At 39.4% G+C, this 21,467-nt stretch overlaps 1 protein-coding gene across 1 annotated transcript; it reads left to right on the top strand.

Moving 5' to 3' along the window:
- The first annotated feature begins 157 nt into the window (after positions 1 to 157).
- LOC129357249 (heterogeneous nuclear ribonucleoprotein L-like) lies at positions 158 to 21,226 on the top strand. The gene is given in 15 exon segments (XM_055026618.1): positions 158 to 554; positions 4,419 to 4,537; positions 9,350 to 9,459; positions 10,239 to 10,366; positions 12,361 to 12,441; positions 12,859 to 12,960; positions 14,536 to 14,608; positions 15,735 to 15,806; positions 16,399 to 16,616; positions 17,231 to 17,333; positions 17,336 to 17,351; positions 17,444 to 17,645; positions 18,595 to 18,652; positions 18,782 to 18,880; positions 19,436 to 21,226. Coding segments are annotated over 15 exon segments (1,662 nt in total). The 5' UTR covers positions 158 to 329; the 3' UTR covers positions 19,492 to 21,226.
- The last annotated feature ends 241 nt before the right edge of the window (positions 21,227 to 21,467 follow it).

Raw genomic sequence — 21,467 nt, forward strand, 5'->3', positions numbered from 1 at the left:
TGGGAGCCGCTGACGCCCTAGCATCGACCAATCACGTGCCGTGTTTCCAGTGCGCTGAAAACACTCTCCAATAATAAGAGGCGCGCGGGGCGGGATGTGGCGGACCCCTCACACCTCCACACTCAGAAATCTGTGGCGTCGCAGAGCCTCTGTGAATCAGACAGGAGCCTGGACCGGTGACGCAACGCGGGACAGGTAACACGGAGACGCGCAGGCCGGGAGGCTGCTCGCAGTGGAGACAGGGACAACTACTGGAATGGACGTGTAGGAGCGACGGACAGCAGAGGCTCTCCTCCCCGCTCCCGACAGCTCTACCGCAAGCCGCGAACATGTCGACGGTGGAAGCAGGCAGTCAGCGCGAGGACGGGGTGTACGGAAGAGCTGCCAAGCGGCTGAAAATGGAGGAGCCGCCGCTGGAGGAGAAGGAGGACAGAGCGGAGGATGAGCTGGAGGAGGGTGAGGACTCGGACAGCGGGTCGCTGCCCGGTAACGGGGAGGCAGAGACGGATAGTCGGGCCCGATGGAGCGGCAGGCAGTTCGGTTCAGGACGAAAGGTAAGGAGAGCAGGGATGCTATTACCTAAGCTGACGGAACCGAGCAGCACCGCATAGGCTGGCATGCGCGTGCGCGTGGCCTCTGGTTTGCTGTGTGTGTGTGTGTGTGTGTGTGTGTGTGTGTGTGTGTGTGTGTGTGTGTGTGTGCGCCAGCTGCCGTTCACTGGTTGCTCCATGGAGGGGGTCTGACTGCATCATCACGCAGGTTGATGGAGTCAGCATCCAGGCATCCAGGCTCCGCGGTAGAGCCCAGAACAGGAGATACCTGGCAGGCAGCCTGGCCTTCACTGGAGTAGGATGCTGCGTGTGTAGGAAGGAGAACAACCAAGCTCTGGTCTGGGTTTGGCTATAAAGCTGCTGAAAAGTTCCTCTGAACCAATTCGCCAAAAACACAGAGTAACAATATAGATCACATTTCCATCAAGTACAAAATTATGTCCTGTTAGTGTACCATGCACATTGTTAGCCGTGAAAGAGAGAAGGCATGTCACTAAAATTAAAATGACATTTTCACACCTTATAAAGTCGAGTCAAGTGAAGCAGCAGGAGAGCAGAGTGATGCTGGATGTGTATTTAACCAGGATGACTTCATCCTCTAACTGCCAGATTAGCTCAAGTTTATTTGTTTAGATGATATAGAGCAACTGTGTGTGTCTGAAGAAAAGACAGATGTATGTCTCCACAGTAAAGACATTCAAGAGTCAAAAAGATCACTTTAAAAAATATTGATTGTCTGATTTTCAGAGATTATTGCTCTTGAGCATATCTCATAACTGTTATGTAATTTGAAGACATAATGAATTTGAATTTGCAAAAGTAAATAAATGTTTTAACTACTTAACCTTCAACGGGACGCCCTTGTTGTGTTACAGCCATATCAGTCTCTCTCCTCAATTCTATAAATTCCATTATGACAATGTGGAAAAAGGTTTTTGAGATTTTGCAAATTTCTTAAAATATAAAACCAATAAATCACTTTACAAAACTATTCACAGCTTTGCCTAGTACTACTTTATTGATCCACCTTTTGCACCAATTCCATCCGCCAGTCGTCTTTAGGCAGCGTGGTCTGTTTCTCTCTGCAGTTTTGTTCCAGCTCCATCAGGTTGGATGGAAACATCTGTAAGTCATTTTCTGATCTTATCAGAGATGTTCAGCTAGATTCAAGTCTGGCCATCTTTGGCTAATCAGACCAGAGAATCTTGTTCTCCAGGTCTAAGAGTCCTTCTGATTTTTTGATCAACTCCAGTCGGGGTGCCATGAGCCTTTATAAAGGAGTTGCTTTCATTCGACCACTCTTCTATCCAGGCCTGATTAGTTGATGGCTACAGAGATAGAGATTCTAGGTCTTCAGACAATTCATTTGATTTCATGCTTGGTATTTGACCTCTGACCTGTACAGTCAACTGTGGGACTTAGAGAGGTGTGTGACTTTCTAAAACAAGTTCAATCAACTGAGTTTATGGGACAACATTTTTGGTGTTCAGTTCTTCTCTAAACTTTTTATTGCACTGTTTGATGTTAAGATTCCATTGGAATGTGTGAGATATTGAATCAAAAAGGCTTTTCTTATAAAGAGACAATACTTCTATGGAAATTAAATTAAACTGAACGTGTTTGGCTTCATTTCTTACTTTGATTTCAAAAAGACACAACCAAGACACAGACATAATGGGGCATTCGTCACCTGAGGGGATGACCAATTGTCACAGCAGCTGCACATAAGCTGATACTGGATTTTTGAAGATACTTCAACAGAGTCTATAACTAGTAACACTCTGAACATGTCAACGTTCATGGTTTAGATGCGTTGATCAAGATTCTAGTGATTAGACTAATAGATATAGAACTAGGTGACCTCATAGACACAGGAAGTCCTCTTCTGTGCCGTTTTAAACATGTGCAATTTAATGGTTTTAGCTGTTCTCACTGTGACCTAACGTCTCAAACCTCAGCCTGACTGATCAGAACTGAAACCAATGAGGTCTAAAACTTCCAATGCAACCCTTTTTTCAAAACCCAGTGATGAGCGAATCGGTGCCAGGTTAGAGTATTCTCCTCTAAGAATAATAGATCTCACCATGTTGTTGGGGAAGATGTTTGCCCACGTATATATCTTGTCAAGCACTCCGTTCTGGCATAAAAACTGTTATGGTGAGGCATCTTCAAAGGTTCTCTCTACAAATTAAATTCATCCTTCTTTGATGACCTTCTCATCGCTCCTCTGCCCACAGGTTGCTGTTGAACAGTGGGTGAGTGGGTGGAGGTGAGAAGCAACAGACTGTGTGGTCTTGCTTTTCCTCATGAAGGACAAGGAGAGGAGCCATGAGCATCTCCAAAGAACTGCACAGAGGACATTCAGTGTGGTGTGTTCACTTAGAGAGCACTAGATAAACTATGTGCAGTGTGACAGAGAGAGATTTGGTCAAATTCTCCAGAGATTTTCATTGATGGCTTTAGATGCTGCTCAGCTCTTCGTAGAAATTGTTGTTTGCTTCAGTCTGATACGCCTATATAGTTTAAAGCGGGGCTAGACCTACAACAACATCCCAAACTTTGAACATTTTCCAGAGTCAATCCGTCATCTTGAGATGGCTTACCAAGACATGGACATCCATCTAGACTGACAGTCTGGGTAAGGAGAGCATTAATCAGAAAAGCAACCAAGAAGACCATGGCTACATTGGAGAAGCTGTCCCCCATTCAGAAGATGAAAGCTGTCCCCCATTCATCTTCCAGCATTTAATGCTGGAAGATGCATTAGATGCTGGATCTTAGCATTTAATGCACTAAGAACAGTTCCTCCTGTTTTGATGGATAGCGAAACTTAATACAGAATAGTACTTCGAAGTGTAACCTGGAGAATTTTTGGAGTAGTATGGACATACTGTGAGTTTGTGCACTTCACAGTCCGTTAGGCTGAAGTGGGAGCCTGGGAAATCCCCATCATGTGCAGCGGACCACAGAATCCCGTTGGAGGTGACCTATGCATAAGTCGACTCGTGGTGTATGTGAGTCCAGTTGTTGAACCTTTCTCTTGGTTCAGTCCCTGGACATTATCTAGAATCTGGCCAGCTCATTATAAGGTTGGATTTTCATTTAAGGATGCATTCACACCAACTGTTCTTAGTCTGCTTTAATCAAAACTATAGTTAGTTTTCCTAGAAAGTCTTGTTCATTCGGGATATATGAATATGCTGTCGAACTCTTATGCAAAAAGTGAACTCTCGTCTGCCTGAATTCAGAGTTAGGTCTCGAAACCTGGGTCTCGGTTTGGTTGGAGCCCTTTGGTCTCTCATCACTTTGTCTAGTTTAAAGCTAGGTGGAAGCACAGTTTATCTAGTGCTCTCTAAGGGTTTATGCTTCTGTTCTGAAAGGTATTGCTCAGGTCTAGACATCATCTTAGGCTCTGACACGCCACCCCGTCCTTTTCTACGCCTCTTTTTCCTCCTCATATGTCTTCCTTAGCAGCAATATCACTGTATGATTTGTTCTGCTAATATTTAATTTTGTGTTTATTAGTCTTGAAAAATGCTTAGTCAAAGCATAGAGCTAGTTTGTTTGAGAATTTGAGGAAAGACTTGATTATTACAGACACTTTATCTACTCAGTCTGATCTTGAGCTGTTCTTTACAGAAAGTCAAAAGGATTTAGATTTCAAAGCTAATAGAGCTTTGAAGATCTCTGTCAGACCGCATATCATTTACAAGAAAGTGAAAATTGAACTTTTGCAGGGTGTTTATTTGTCTTGCTGACCATATTATTTTGTGGCAATAAAGTCAGAAAATGGATACTGAAGATGCCAAGCATGATACAGCAAGATATGAAGTAGCTTTACTGTGAATGTGGCTAACTGTGTTGCAGGATAATGGCGAAGACTCCCATCTCATCTCTCCTAGTCCGGTGGTCCATGTCCGGGGTCTCTGTGAGGCTGTGGTGGAAGCAGACCTAATCGATGCCCTGAAGAAATTTGGACCAATATGGTGAGAACGCATCCACTGGTTCTGTTTTTTATATTATGTGTGGTGACTCACTGCAGTAAAATGTAACCCCTAACCCAAAAAGGTTGTTTTTGGGTTAGGGGTTAGGTTTAGGACTAAGGTGATAGGGTTAGGCTGTAGAAATTAATGGAAGTCGGTGGAAAATCCCCATAAAGCTAGCAAGACCAACATACGTGTGTGTGCCAGAGAGAGAAAAATCTCATTAATGATCTGCCCATCACAACAGTTATATTTCATGTTGGCTTCACTGCTAAAAACGTTCTGACAGGTTCAGAAATCTAATGTTTATGTCTAAGGCATGTGAAACATGTAATAAGAAATAGGATTGCAATATTTTTACTTGTTATCTTGACATTTACAGGTTGTCTCCATGAATAAATAAATCCATTTCTGATATATCACCATGGCAACCTCAGCTGGGCAGCTTCTCAGGACCAACTCAGTGAAGGCTTTGCAACTGGGGTTAATTTCAAAACACTGACCAGTCAGTTCTGTTAAGAAAATGGAGGGAAAAACCCTAAAGACAGTTACAGAAATTAATATCATTACTAATATCTGAGATTTACTCAAATGCTCAGTTTTGTTATGGTCTGTGACAGCTGGACATCTTGGTCTACTCCAGGTGTTGCATAACTTCACACAGACTGACTCAGCCGCTCCCCACTTTCAGCTGAACGCATAAACAAAGAACGTCTTTAACACTAGCTGGTGCCAGTTTCTCTTGGAGAATTATAAATAACAACTTTCAAAATAAGTTTTTCCTCACCTGTAATATAATGACTTCAGAATGAATTATTTCAATGGCAGAGGTGATATGGTTTTTTAATCAGTATTTTACATCTTATGTTTTAGCACAGACAACTGTTGTGCAACAGGGATTGCATCAAAGCTCGACTTGTGCAGCTAATTAGGATCAATAATTTATTATTAATAGAGTTAAAGGTTCTTTCAATAGAAAGAAGTTGGAACATCATTTGATAACCAGAAATCATTAGCCAAACTCGTCAGTCTGTCATGAACGGGTGAATTCACAAATTGTGTTGTGGAGCAGCTGAAGTAGAGCCGGTGGATAAAGGGGACGTTAGTTGGATTTGGCAAAAGGGAGAGCCGACTGGCCCATTTACACCGATGGCCTTCTTTCTCCCTTTTTAGCATTTTGTAGTAAATTAATTTTATACAGTTATGCTCTGTGTGGAAGTGTCTTTATGAACTGTAGGAGTTTTAGTGTTTTTTTTTTAATAAAAAAAAATGTTATTCAATTTTTTGCTCTCTTGCAATCTATTTTTAAGTTTACAAAGTTTTGTTTTTTTAGTAGTACCGGTAGTACTTGCTTAAAATTTTTAATTCAGTTAATTGCAAGATAAAATTAATTTATCACAATTAATCGCATTTTAATCAAAAACCATATATGAACAAAACAAGCAACATTTTCAATTCAAAAACCCCTTTTGCAGCTAAATTGAATAAATAGACATATGAGCTCAGATATATATTGTTTTTAATCTGATCTTCAGATTCTTCCTCAGATTTGTGCAACGTGTTATTCCATCCATTCAGCTTCCCAGTGTTTCAATAACTCCTGCTTGTTCATGGAACGCCTTTTGGAATGTGGACAGTGGACTCTGACATTAGTGTTGGACGTCTGTTCTGCTGCGACATGCTTAGCATTGAGATGACATTTTAGGCTTGTGTAGGATAACAGCTAAGTTAGCACAAGTTGAACACAACAATAGACTTTCCATAGATTGGTTTTTGAAGCAAAAATGAATCCCCAGTGGGCTAAGAAAAGCATTTTTGTCGCCAATTGCTGTTGTTAGCAAATGTCGCTTGTGCATCAGATTTACAGGCAAACCAGAAATGCATGAATACAAAGGTTCTGGACGGACACTCTCTATATGAAAGACATAAAAGCAATTAATCATGTATAAATCTTTTGCGCATTAAAACATACGTTCTGAACAACTTCTAGAGGAGACATGCCACAGCATGAACCTGTCAGTGTGCTCTTAACAGCGGTTTGACATTCATGCTAAAATCTGGTTCACAGAGCCAAACACTAATTTTAAACATGAAATAACCACAAAGCACAAGCAGAATGAGAACTATCTGGGCCCAACGTGTCTTTTATTCAGAGAGTTTAGAAACATTGCATCATGGAGAAGGAGGAGCAAAGGGTTTACTGTTTTTAAAGTGTGAGATTTAAGAAGACACCACATTATTAAAGTATGCAAAGATGTTTGTGTCAAAAATTACACTGTTGTAACTGTTGACAGTAATATTGCTTACCATCTTGTGCAGCAATAGGCTCTGGTTTGGCTATGAATGACTATAAATAATTACACAGGGCAATTATTAACAAAACTAGCTATTTAGATCAAAATTACTTTGTCAGGGCACCACCTGATTATCAGAAAAATAAACAACCAAATAGTTCAGTTTCAGCTGTTGCTTCTCTACTTGCTTTGGTATTAAAATAACAATCAAAGAAGTTAAAAGTCCAAAACCAGCTCTACTCAGAAAAATAATGACAGATAACTTCCATTTAATATTAGTTTATTATAAAAAATGATTCAACTTTCCAGTTAAACAGCCTCACTAAGCTAATATCACTCAACTGAATTACAAAGTAAAACATACAAGAAAATATACATACAAGAAATATGCCCAATAAAATTATGCACACAGTTTAGCATAAACTGTGAATGTTGAGAAACTAGATTTATTTAAACCGCCCTTTTATCTGAGATGATCATAGAGAAAACTAAACCTTGAAGGATTAGAGGTTTTCATTATGTTTAGTTTATCAAGTTTAATGGCTTAAAACAGAATCTCCATTTCCTTAAAATCAACTTTTAAAGGGACCAATAAATAAAAATTGAATCCAGTTTTTAATGTTTTACCTGCTCTGTCTTCTCAAATCCTATCAAGTTTGTGAATGCTGAAAGCCTGCAGCACACAATGGTTTTACATAATTTTATAAAAGTGACTTTTATAACAACATCCTTCCACGAACCTAGCAGATCATGTGTTTCCTGTTATTGTTTCTCAGCTGTCTAGTTGTGAAACCTTGCCCTGGACTGAACTGATCTTCACTCCACATCACTTCCATGTTCATGTTGATGGATTGCTTCAGACAGAAAACTTTTCAACCAATATGAATGATACCCAGAACTTGACTGTTCAAGTTCAGTATGGAGTTACTTTCTTTGACAACGACGATCAACTTGCTATGCATGTGCTAGATTTGGAATTTGCCTTTATGTTTGGTTTGAATTGACTATTTTTCTGTAGGATAGCTTTAAAAAATCTGTAAATATGAAAAATGTCAATATTTTTTGCTACTCATGAGAAAGTGAAACTCAAAGAGAGATGCATAAAAGGAAATATTTCAAGACTTTAGGTATCTTGATGGTTATGGTTTAAAGATAAGAAAAACTCAAATTTCAGTGTTTCTAGGCCTGGCAGCATGTTTTGCTGTGTCAGAAGTTACTGCAGTAATATTTTGAGAATATTTTCAAATGATATAGTGGTAATGGCATGACAATGCAAGAACAGATTCTCAAAGATAAATAAACTTCAATTCTATTGTACATTTATCACTGGAACTGGGAGACATTTTAAATCTCCAAAATAAATAAAACATACAAACTGTCTGCCAAACAAAGGACTAGTTGAGACTAAAGCACCAGACTGGAGACTTTTGTCATCTCGTTTTTGGTAAAAGAGAGAGAGAAAAGAGAAAACTTATAAATCATGTTAATGTAAATTATTGAGCTAATTTCAATTCATTATGCAATTAATTGATTTATTGCTTATTGTGGCACATATAGGTATCAACAAGAGTGCATGTTTATGCTGTTGACACTACATTGTCTGAAAGATTCTGCTGACATTCATGTCTCATCTTAACCACATCATTAGATTAAAATTAATGGTGAAGTACAGAAAACTCTTTGTGCAATGGTCAGGTCATGGTCAAAGAGAGAACCACTTTCACATTTCAATTCCACATTTAAAACTTCTATTCTTAATTATAAATAATAAAAATGTTCAAATGTTTGGTAGCACTATAAATAGAAAAATGACTTTCGAATGTCTGTCGTTATGGAGTTTAAAATGTTCATATTGTGCCAACCCTACTGTTGTTTTTTTTTTTAATGTTGTTCCTTTCCACTGGTTGATGTCTTTGACGAATGAGATTCTTCTGAATCTTTTGTAAGTTCTTCTCTCTTCCTGAATGGGTTTAGCTAAAGGATTCAAATGCCAGGAAATCCCTACTGGGTTTGCCAAACTTCATTTAGTGATGTAACTTATTGTAGGTTTAATGTGCTTAAAGATTTTACAAATCATTCTTGGAGAATCTCAAACATATTTGAGTTAGACTTTTAGAAAGAAGTGAGGACTCAGACCCAAAATCACAGGCCTCATTGTGTTGATTTAACTATAACAAATTATTGACACCATGAGTGTCTAACTTTGCTGCAGATCAAAGTTAGGCAATTAAATACATTAATAATCAAGTGGATAAACACAAAAGCAGTGCTCCAACCACTGAGGACCATGGCATGCTGAACAGAACTCATACTGAGGGACCAGTTCCTTTTTGTTGCCAGCCGTTGCACAATCAAATGTTTTGGTCACTAATACAAAATCATTTGTTCTGAGATGTTTGCATAAGATGCTGTTGACTTTTTTCTGCAGAAATCCAGAAAAATGTCATAAAATTGAAAAGATCTGAGAGCGAAGTGTGTGCTTGTCTTTTCCTATCATATATTTCTTTCTTTTTCTCTCCAGCTATGTGATGATGATGCCCTTCAAGCGTCAGGCCTTGGTGGAGTTCTCTGCAGTGGAGAGTGCTGATCGCTGTGTGTCCTGCGGAGCGAAAGAGCCGGTGTACATCGCAGGTACTTTCATTCCTCTGCTGGGATATTTTTGGAGAACTCTGGCTTGTATGAAGCGCACAATTGTCCTTAAATCTTTTGAAATTCTTTATTTTGAGTTGTAAAGGGAGATTTAAGACCAACACTAAATGGTTTGGATATTTGTGGAGAGAAATGGTCTTATCCAGTTAGAAATCTGAATGATGTTTAGTACATGTTCAGGACCACAAGTCAGTGTTGGCCAATTGTTAGTCTTCAACTTTAGGTATTGGTGTATATTCTTGGATTAAGTTCTGTCATAGGGGCCGTCAACTTGATTACTGCTGGATGATGGTGATGATTGAGGTTTGCATTTGCAAGATTGCAGATTTGATTCCTCCTGCTACATGTCAATGTGCCTCTGGGCAAGGCACTTAGCCTCAAGCTGCCTACTGATCTGCATATTGGTGAATAGTTGTGTAGTTGTGGGTGTTAGTGAAAATGGGTGAATGAGTCTGTAGTGTAAAGCACTTTGAGTGGTTTATATGATTGGAAAGATGCTTTGAAAATTCAATCAATCAAAAAATCAATTTTATTTGTATTGCACAGTTCAGCAACACAGCAGTTAAAAGTGCTTTACATCACAAAACACAAACTTACAAAGTCATAAAAGACATTACACAGTAAATCAGTAAACTTAGCATTTTTACAGGTAAATTGAATCCATCTACCATTCACATGTCTAATTACCAACCAGTTTAAAGATAATGGACTTGGGTCCCATTGATCTGATGTGTTCGTGTTTTGACTGATTTGTTAACTAGGACAACAGGCTTACTTTAACTACTCCACATCGAAGAGAATCACCAGACCAACAAACGCTGACAACCCAAACAGCGGCAACAAGGTTCTGCTGTTGTCCATCCAGAACCCACTCTACCCCATCACAACGGTAAACACACACGCCTTCATTTTAAACATTTACAGTCATGTCTGATTGTTGCTGGTACATAAATGGTACATAACTGGTATGTACTGGTACATACCAGTGCCACAGAACACTCACTGTATTCCTACTTTGATCTTTTGGAAGATCAGAGTAGTTGTGTAACAGATGATTTGTGTTTGCATGTGAAGCCCTGGAGTGTTTGCAGTCTTGATGATTGATTGATAGTTAATGTAGAAGACCATCACTGTCCGTCTCTAAAGGAAGAGGGGTTGAGGAAAAACTTTGCTGTTTCTTCAGGATGTTCAAACCTGAATATTAAAATGTAAATTGACTGTTGAACATAATTTAGGAACCAACTAAGATTAAAACAGTCCAGTGAGTCAGATTCAGCTGGTTGTAGTCCCTGACTGCCTAGTGACATACTATGAATTTACTCCATATTTTCTCAGCAGACAAAACTAAAAACTGCATATCTTCACATTGGTTGACATTACATTGCATTACACCCAGTGGAAACCACTCATTCTGATCACATCTGGCTGGTTGTTGTTTCTTCCAATAGTGACAAACAAGAGCCTAAGTTGTAAGTAATGGCGGTTGTGTGTAGGACTTCCTGAGGCTTGTACCGGAAGAGCAGAACCAGTTTAGATTACTTAGCTGTTAACACTTGCATGTTACTGTATAAAACAGATAAACATGATAAAACAAACTTTGCACTTTCTGTTTGTCAGACACAAGATCTGCTGATTGAGAACCATCTACAGGGTTTTATCTGCATTCTAGAAAATCATAATATGTGTTGGACCAAGTCAGGCATGATGTTATCTGTTAAAAAATGTGAGAGGAAAGGAAAGCATTGTGGTTAGAGAAAAGGTAGTGAACCTCTTCACACCTGGGGTGGTGAGAGAGCTCACAACTGTTTGTTGAACTGACTGGTTAGAGGAGATGAACAATAGTTCAGTCTGGGAAAGGAGCTGGTCCTACGGCTATGTGATGAGTCAGATGGACAAGCTCAGACCCGTCTCCAATTCACCTTTAACAGTACAGATATACACGTGCGCACGCACACACGTTAAGATTGTGTGTGTATTTTAGTTTTTACTGCATTTTTAAGCTCCCTATAAAGATGAAAGATGAAACAGACAGTTAATATTGCTTTTGCATCAGTGTTATTTTAAAAACAAATTCATAAATGGCTTCAAGACATCAGCAATGACATTAGAAATGATTACATTGACATTTTTTAACTAAGTCCATCATTCTGGAGTGAGATGGCTCAGTCGAAAGTAGGAAACCTTATTTATAATCTCTAGTGTTATTGTACTGAAATGGATGGGAAATATGGAGGAGAGAAAAAGGTGAGACATGGAGCAAATGATGGAAATATTAGTATTTCATCAAATGATGAAAATACATCTCTACCAAGGTAGAGATGGAGGATCAAGGTAAAGATGTAGGACCACAATGTATACATTGTGGTCCTACACACACAAAATCAGTATTCTACATGGTGGTAGAGGGCTAAAGGATTGAACCTGTTTCAAAGAAGTGTTATATTCCCCAGACATAACACTTCTTTTGACAGAACAACTAGACCAATGGCCTAGTCAAAGTCCAGATCTTAATTCAATTGAAATTTTGTGGTGGGACTTTAAGGCACATACCTGCAAACTCAACAAACCAAAGTCGTATGATTGAGAAGAACTGGAATCTATTGTGTATATTTGGAATCTAAAGCAGATCATATTCATAATTTCTGCCCAAAAGTATTCATACCCTGGCAAATTAAGATTAAATTATTTTATGTTAACTTAGATGTGCATTCATGACAAGAAATGAAACAGACGTCTCTAAAAATGTTTATAATTAAACAACTTATAAATGTTGGTAAAAGTTTTTTACAGTATGTTTTAACAAAACACATTAGTGACGATTATTTATGCTCTTCTTAAACTAATGTATGTGGCGCTGAATAATTTCTTTGTGTTTTTGTCCAGGATGTTCTCTACACTGTGTGTAACCCCATAGGCAGCGTGCTGAGGATCGTCATCTTTAAGAGAAATGGAATCCAGGCCATGGTGGAGTATCCTTTTCCTCAGGGGTCACTGCATCTACATGCCTTGGTCATCTAAGTGGGCGGGGCCATAGAAAGTCTTCTGCTCATCCAGAAATGTTTTTTCCCTATGTTGCCATCTTTGTTTCTTTCTGTTTCTGGCGGCTTAGTTCAAACCACACCCGTCTGAGTCACAGCCCTCCACCTATTGTCTGTCGTTTCAAACGCACCCTTTTAGAAACGGCCCTGGCTCTCACCTTTTCTTACACATAATCCATCTAAAACCACACAGAGATCTGCTGGCTGCTGCTCTGTTGCATGGGGATATCTCTGACTCTAGTAGCTGCACTTAAACACGAGGCTCTAACAGATGAAATGTGATGTGCATGCTCTGGATTGGGCAGCGTTGACGTGTTTGTGTTCCTTAATGTGACTCTTCCAGGTTTGAGTCAGTTCAGTTCAGTGTGCCCAGAAGGCCAAAGCAGCGCTAAATGGAGCTGACATTTATGCTGGCTGCTGTACACTCAAGATTGAATATGCAAGGGTAAGAAACAGAAAACACATCAGCAGCTTTTGCTGACCGAGCTGATATCAGTTGACTGGCTGATACCAGCTTGGTCTGACCTCCGGGTTACGATTCTGATCGACTCGGTCGATTGGCATTCTTCAACAGTCTAAAATTTAGACTACGAAGATCTGCAGATTCTCCAGTGGAGGTTTGAAGAATAGATTTATTTATGCATTTATTTCTATTTATGCATCAAAGCATCTGGTTCTAAAATTATTTTTATTGTTTCATGAAGCTCAAAAAAGGACATCAAATGCATCTAGTGCAAAAACACAAAATCTTTGGTCTAGTTTCTAGTACAAATACCTTAGTACACTTGAAATGGCACAAAATTTACTTGCATGTAACTTCTCAGGAAGATTTGAAAAAGCCCAAGTTCCACTGATGGATTATTTCACTTACAAAAATTAATTTTTTTCATGTTATATGTGAAATAATCTGCCAATGGAATCACAGCACCTTTTACAGATAATTTACATAATTCTAATTTTATAAGTTTTAGAAGACAAAATATAAAAGTAATATCTAAATCCATCATCTATTAAAAGAATTTATATTTATCTACTGCAAACCAAAACATTTAATCGCACAGGTAAAAAAAAAAGAAACCCTAATTATCAGGATTTAGGATTGTTGAAGCACCCACCAGCATTTGTACTCACCAGCATGATGAGCTATTAAGAGATTATAATAATCACACTGACTCATAAAGCAATAATCCTCTGATCAATTACATACAGAGCATGACTGCTGTAAGTTCAAGTTAAAACTGAGCATGCACTGACATCTTTACTGAGGCACATTCACCTTATGGGTAGTATCAATACTATCCATACAGATGTATTGATCTTTAATGACACTTTTAGATTAGAAGCAATAATACATGAGTCATACAATGAGTCATCACTAATGGCTCCACTTAATTATGCTGTTAACTGTAGTTCCAACATTTTTATCTGCTGGATAAATGAATTTCCAGATTTTCCAGACAATGATGAGGTGGATTGACTCCCTCCTCTCAGTCCTGGTACTTTATCTATTAAGACTGTTTCCATTGTATTAATAACCATCAGATGTGATCTAAACCTAAATGGGAATTATTAAAATGATGGGTAAAGCTGTAACATTTACACCACACTGCCAGACCTGCAGCATTGGCTGCACAAAACTGTTTCAGGTGAAGAATGAGGTGAAAAATAATTACTGTGCCCGTATTAGCTTAGAACAATGACTTGATATCCACACATGCCCTGACTCGTCTTCCTCATTCCTACCTTTGTTTCACTGCTGTGGGTGGCACAGCCGGAGCCTCACAGTGTCTCTAGAGCCCCTCTTCTACCTGTTGCCACTGTACCCCTAAGCTCCAGACTCAGAGTTAATTACACGCCTGTAATTAACTCTAATTACATATATATATATAATGTATACATGCATACATACATATATATACATACATACATACTATGTATATGTGGGGTTGTGTGTGATATGGTGCAGTAAAAGTAAAACCATTACATGGTTCCTTAATATGTTTTATTTCTGTGTCAACAGCCAACACGTCTGAATGTAATAAAGAATGACAATGAGAGCTGGGATTACACTAAACCATACTTGGTCAGACGAGGTAAGACAAGCTGTTTCTCTTTCATCTTCACTATACTGACACTAATGTTTGCTGGAATGAGTGACACTGTCAGCAGAGGCCCTGTAAAGATGTAGAGCGTATAACAAAATAAAATAAAAAAATCTTTGTGTTTGCGTGTGTACATGGGAAAACGGAGATTTAGTGATGTACCACAGTGCATTGCAGTCTGCAACAAATAATGCACCAATATATCCATATACTTTGCTTTGACATCATTCCCAATTGACATTGTTTTGTCTTATGAACTTTATATTATTATATGATATTTTAAGGTACTTCAACTTATATGTCTGTCTGCCCACACAAACAACCCTTGTGACACCGTGTTCAATTTTTAACAAGAAGTTTTGATTGTTTTGAAGCAATCTAATTGGCTTACAGATATTACCTTTGTGCTGCACTGCCCCCTATATGTTTGGCATATTTAAAGCAAAGCTCTGGGGCAGATTTTTTCAACTTCATGTGGACAAAAACTTTTCTGAATCTGCTCCAATGTGTGCAGTATTACGTTTTCAAAATATACAGCAGAAATATTAATTTTTAAAATGCCTGGCTACATGTGTACAAGGCCTCAGATTCATCAGCTACAGTTAGCATGTTACACAGCAAGGTATGAGTCCAAAGTTGTTTACTGAGTTATTGCAGATAAAGTTGGATTCACAGTCTACTGAATGATGGAGTAGACTATTTTTCACACAACATTTCTGTAGTTTATGTTGTTTGAATAAATAAGGATACAATTTAAATCATCTGGAGTTGCTGATTTAAAATCAAGACAATGTGTCTTGTCTACCAGCTGTTGAGTTACCTCTTCTCCCTGCTGGAATGATAAAAAATAATAATAATTTTGAACTGAAGCTATTTTGCCTTCATAATTTAAATGATTGAGTGATTTTTATGCTGAAGAATATTTTCCAGAAGTGAATTCCAGCAGTAGTGCCACACAGGGTTTAATCTATGTTGAGGAAAGCTCCATGTTAAATCAGTTTTCACAAAACAAGTTTTTGAATTGTTGAAAGCAGCAACATGCCGTATTGGCCTCAGATGGATGAGGAAGGGCTGTGCTGACTTTCTAATGATCCATGTGTTTGCTTGTATGTTTCAGAACGTGGGAAAGGGAGACAAAAGCAGGCTATTTTAGGAGAACACCCATCATCTTATGCTGACAATGGTTATGGTAAGATTTCCACACCCACTCTCATCATCACTTAACGTCTGACTGATGTGCTCACATCAGTTTGTGGACAAAAGCAGTTTCAGTGAACAACTTTCATACAGCAGAAAGGAATACAATTCAGAAGTTTAGCGGGGCTGCATATTGCTTTTTCAAAAACCCCAAATTTCTGAAAAGAATCTCAAAATTTCTGATTGTTTTTTTTGGCAGAAACTTATCCGTCTTGTTTTTGTCTATCTACGCTGGCCCTAACATGCCGTCGTACTGATCAGTTGAGGAGTGTTCCTTCTAATAAAACTATTATTTTAAAAATATCTGCATCAACATCAGCATTGGCACCAGATCAGTCATTTATTAACATAATGATATCAGCTTGACTAAATCTGAAAATGTTCAAGGGGGTGTGAATACTTTTACCAAGTTCTATATATTATTAGAGATTTAAGAGGCAAATGTGTGATTTTATCTCAGGCTAGTATATTATTAGGATTAAAACAGTGCAGCTCATCTAAACAACAAAAGCAGAAAGTGATGTTTTAGTAAAACCCTAAGGCCAGAGGCTCATTTTTGTGGCTAATGCTGTTTATTACTTTAGGCCTGGCCTGCCCCCTGCTGCCTCTAACAAGCAATAGCAGGTACAAGCTCAGCTCAGTGGATGTCCCAGACATGGTTTCCTACCCCCTGCCCCAGTCTTCCCCGTCCTACTCTGGCCACGCCCCTAGCTCCGTAGCCATGGTGAGCGGCCTCCATCCATCCAAGATGAACTGCACCCGCATCTTCAACCTCTTCTGTCTCTATGGTAACATAGAGAAGGTAGGAATACATATGTTAATACCATGTTTGTTTTTTGAAGGTTTGTTTTAATTCATGTTAGTTCTTAAGTCATAAAGAAATGGTTTCACTGTGATTTTTGCTTTGAGAAAAGACTCTTTTAGTTTCGACAGACAGAAGCTATCCAAACTGTCAAATTTGTTACAAAATTTTATATTTTCATTAGAAAATGTCTTTGGGAACACCAGTGCTATGTCTTTGGAAAAGGAAACTTTTCTTAGGTTAATGTCTTTTTACCACTACATAAAATGTCCTGTCCAGTTTTTTCCTGTTATTTGTCTTTTTCTGTGTCTACTATACCTTACACTTCTTGAAATGTGCTGCAGCCCTTCCGCTTCTTTTGTGACTTTAACATTACAGACGTTTGTCTGTGTGTGTGTGCGTGTGTGTGTGCGTGTGTGTGTGTGTTTATGTGTGTGTGTGCGTCTGTGTGTGTGTGTGTGTGCGTGTTTGCATGTGTGTGTGCGTGTGTGTGTGCGTGTGTGTGTGTGCGTGTGTGTGTTTATGCGTGTGTGTGTGTGTGTGTGTTGTGTGTGTGTGTGCGTGCGTCTGTGTGTGTGTGTGCGTGTGTGCATGTGTGTGTGTGTGTGTTCCAGGTGAAGTTTATGAAGAGCGTTCCAGGTACGGCGCTGGTGGAGATGGGAGACGAGTATGCAGTGGACCGAGCCATCACACACCTCAACAGTATCAAGCTGTTTGGAAAAGACTCAATGTCTGGTGAGAGGAACTCTAATCCACTCATGCTCATTAGCATGTTTCAGCCTGTAATAAGTGGACAGATGAGAATGTTGTTGTGTTGTTGGGTGCAGTGTCTCTAAGCAACACGCAGTGATTCCCAGCCAGGTGTTTGAGTTAGAAGATGGCAGCAGCAGCTACAAGGACTTCGCCATGACCAGGAATAACCGCTTCAGCAGCGCTGGACAAGCCTCCAAGAACATCATCCAGCCTCCGTCTGCTGTGCTACACTATTACAACGTTCCTCCCTGTATATCCCAGGACCAGCTGCTCAAGGTACAATACTGCTTACTGATTACTGTCACACCTGTTCTCAATAAAGACGTCACTTTAATAGGACCTGGAGGACAAGTTCAAGTGCACCAAATGGCCCTCTAAAGCTAGTCATCATGCAGGAACAAAAAAAATAAAGAAAATAACAGATATCTATCAGTCTGGAAAGGATTACGCAGCGATTTCTAAAGCTTTTGGGTCTCCAGTGAACCACGGGAGAGCCGTTATCCACATATGGTGAAAACATTTCCAAAGTTTTGAATTTTGGGGAAACCTTATCTCCTGAAAAGCTAAATTAAAATAAAATTAAGATGTGGAAGTGGCCTATCCAAAGACCTGACCTGAATCCTATTGAGATGCTGTGGCATGACAATAAAATGGCAAGATCATACTGGAAAACCCTTCGACATGGCTGAAAGAATAATTCTGCAAAGATGAGTGGCCAAACTTCCTCTAGTGTCTCTCTGCAGAGACACTAGAGGAAGGTGGATAAAACTCTCTGCACGTTATCATAAAAACACTTGGTTGCAGCTGCTAAAGGTGACTCAGCCAATTATTATATATTTTGGTTTGATGTTCTGAAACACAAACATGCAAAAGAACAGGAAACCCAGAAGGGCACAAAGTCTTTTTCACACCATAAAAAAAGCATTTCCCACAGTGGAGGAGACCACCGTCCTACAGTGGGAAACATTATTGTCATATTCAGACCTTAATATCTAGAATCTCCACATCAGGACATAACCAGCTGAGACACCAGTACCTGTTACTCTCTTTGACATCTGGATGCAGCAGTGTTAGGATTTCAGAAATAATCTTATTTGTAGATAAACAAATGGCATCATCACTACTGAGAGCGAAAAGGATTCATGGCTCAACATGGCTTAAACAAGCTGTGGGTGGTAGCTAGTCACATGTTTGTATTTATTTGGAACAATATGTTTTTTGGCAGCTGTGTAGGGAGCACGACGTGCCTGGCTTCATCAAATTCAAGATGTTTGACGCCAAGCGTAAGTAGATCATATTATTGGGTTCATATAATTTTGCTGCATGTTTTTAAACCAGTGCTGTTTTGTAGTTGTATATGAATTGCCTGGACTTTCCTGTGTGAAGTGACGTGTCGATCATCTTCCTCTCAGCCTCCTCTAAGACCATCTCTGGGTTGCTGGAGTTTGACAGTAAGACGGAGGCTGTGGAGGCTCTTACTGTTCTCAATCACTACCAGATTAGGATACCAAGTAAGTCTGTCTCTGTTTCTTTGAAATCTTAACATCAAGGATTGAGTCCAGTCTCTAATAAGGATGAGTTACAGTTTTATCTAGATAGCAGACTTTATTTCCTGAAATATGTCAAATAAAAAATCCTCAATAACTTAGTACAGACACTTGGTTGAATCATTTCAATTTAATTCAGAGTATTAGACAAACTCTTCTAACTTTCTTCAAATTCAGTTTTAATACATCTGCTCTGCATTTAGTAAATTAGCATTTTTAACTTTATGACAGGATGGGAAACTGATAATGATGGCAAGCTTATGGGGAAACACCTGTGAATGTATTTTAAGGCCCCTCACACGTCACACTCCTTCCTTGTGGGACATCTGGAGAATCCAGAACTATAGGGAATAAAAACAAGCAGTGATTCAACCAGAATGATTCTAAACTAAAATCTGCAAAGAGAAGAAATCAGAGCTAAAGTAACAGAGCTGTTCCAGCATGCTGCCAGTATGAGCGCCACAGTTCAGTTTGTTTTTCAAATCTGTATCAAAGTATCTGTTTCTGCTTATCTTGCAGACGGATCCAACCCATACACACTGAAACTGTGTTTTTCCACCTCATCTCATTTATAAAGGCTATCAAGCACAATCAGAGCGTTGCAGGCTGCTGATGTGTGACTCTGATGGAAGTAAGACTCAACAGAACCACGGAGAGACACTCTGCAGGTTAGCTACCTGGATGATGGTGAGATGGTTGGTGAAAGAAATGGAGAGAGTGAAGGAACAAACTGACCAGAGGGTCTGACCAATGAAAACACCTGAGGGTGTGTTTACCACTCCGTCTGGAACATGAAGGGAAAACCTGACCTGTCTGGATTCTACCTGAACGTGGCTCTGACATCTCTCACAGTTACTCATGCACACGCTTTAAGAATATTTCCTGTTAAGACACCTGATAAATCCATTGTGCTTTTGAATATCACTGTAAGAGTTTAAATAAGTAGGAACAACGTTTTAAGTTCTCATCCAGTGTTTAACGGTGCATGTTCTGTATTCCTTTCGTCTTGTGGCAGCTACAGATATTTCCCAGCTGTTTGGTCAGCATGAGATGCCTCCATTGCTGATCAGCTGGAGGATGTAGGACACTGGATACTTAGAGGCAAACATTTCAATATATATGAAACTGATTATTTTGACACAACGTGTTGCCTTTTTACAGAATCATATGAGAATTTTAGCCATAACTATTTCATGAGTCCTCAGGTATTCATGAGCAGGACTTCTCATTTCACTCCATCTGCAGGTGAGAGCGACAGACTGAAGCAGAGTGGCTGCAGTTGGTTACCATAGAAATCCTAACAAATATATGCTGATTAATGTACAGTGTGTTTTATGATGGTCATTTTCTGTGGCACATCTGAACACATCACTGCATAAGTGGGAAGGATGCTTTAAAGGGGCAGTATTATGTGAAATGGACTTTTTTCAACTTTACCTCATGTTATAATGTTATTCCCTAATCAAAGCATACCTGGGGTTTTGCCTTAATTCTTTCATGCATGTTTGAAAAATCTTTTAATTTCTATGGCAGGGGTGTCAACATCCAGTCCTTGAGGGCCGTTGAACTGCAACTTTTAGATGTGCCTCTGCTGCACCACACCTGAATAGAATGATGAGGTCATTAGCAAGGCTCTGGAGAGCTTGTCTACACAAGGAGGATGCAATTAAGCCATTTCATTCCTGTGTTTTGTACTTGTGGCACATCAAAAAACTGCAGGACAGTGGCCCTCGAGGACTGGAGTTTGACACCCCTGTTCTATGGCAACCACTCTGCTGTGCAAAATGCCTGGATGGACCTAGTCCCGCCTTCGTGGCGCAGCTTCTCCTCCCAGTTTCCAAAGCTCTGCCTCACAGAGCAGCCCTCCGACGCAACTCCCTCAGGCAGCTCCTTCAGACTAGTCCGCAGCAACTAGCAAACACCTGGTAGAACTGCACAACGCCTGTAAGAACATTGTTGAAGTGTCAATGCAGGTGCATTGTGATGACTTCCTGAAGGTGGAGTTTCAGAAACGGGAGTTTCTTAAAGATACAGTGGCCCAATTTCAAGGTGTTAAATTGCAAACTTAGTCATATTTAATACAGCATTTTTATAACAGAAGGTAACATAGTTACTTGGTTGTGCTATAAAATGATACTATATGCCTGGAAACCACACAGTGCTGCCCCTTTATAGCCTGAACCCTCATTTGTTAATCGCCACGGTTACTGTTCTGCACATCAGCAATGTGTTTAAACTCCCATGCTGTCTGACATAAATAGAACAATATGCTACACCCTCACATGGGTCATTAAAAAGTTTTGGTTTTTACATTTTTTAAAGTCTGCCTTTAATATTTCAAATCCACACTTAACTGGAAGGAGTTCTGCACCCACAGAGTGTTCAGATGAAATGAAGCTGCATGTGTTGAAAGGTGCTGTGACTAAATGGTCGACACGTTTGGCACATGTGGTCTGGCCTGGACCAAGTCACCCATCTACTGCTGACAGCTGCCCTCACACTGCAAAAAACACAAAATCTTAGCAAGTATTTTTGGTCTAATTTCTAGTTC

Source organism: Poeciliopsis prolifica, unplaced genomic scaffold (genome assembly GCF_027474105.1).
Source record: "Poeciliopsis prolifica strain line A6 unplaced genomic scaffold, Auburn_PproV2 SCAFFOLD233, whole genome shotgun sequence".
NCBI classification, from domain to species: Eukaryota; Metazoa; Chordata; class Actinopteri; order Cyprinodontiformes; family Poeciliidae; genus Poeciliopsis; species Poeciliopsis prolifica.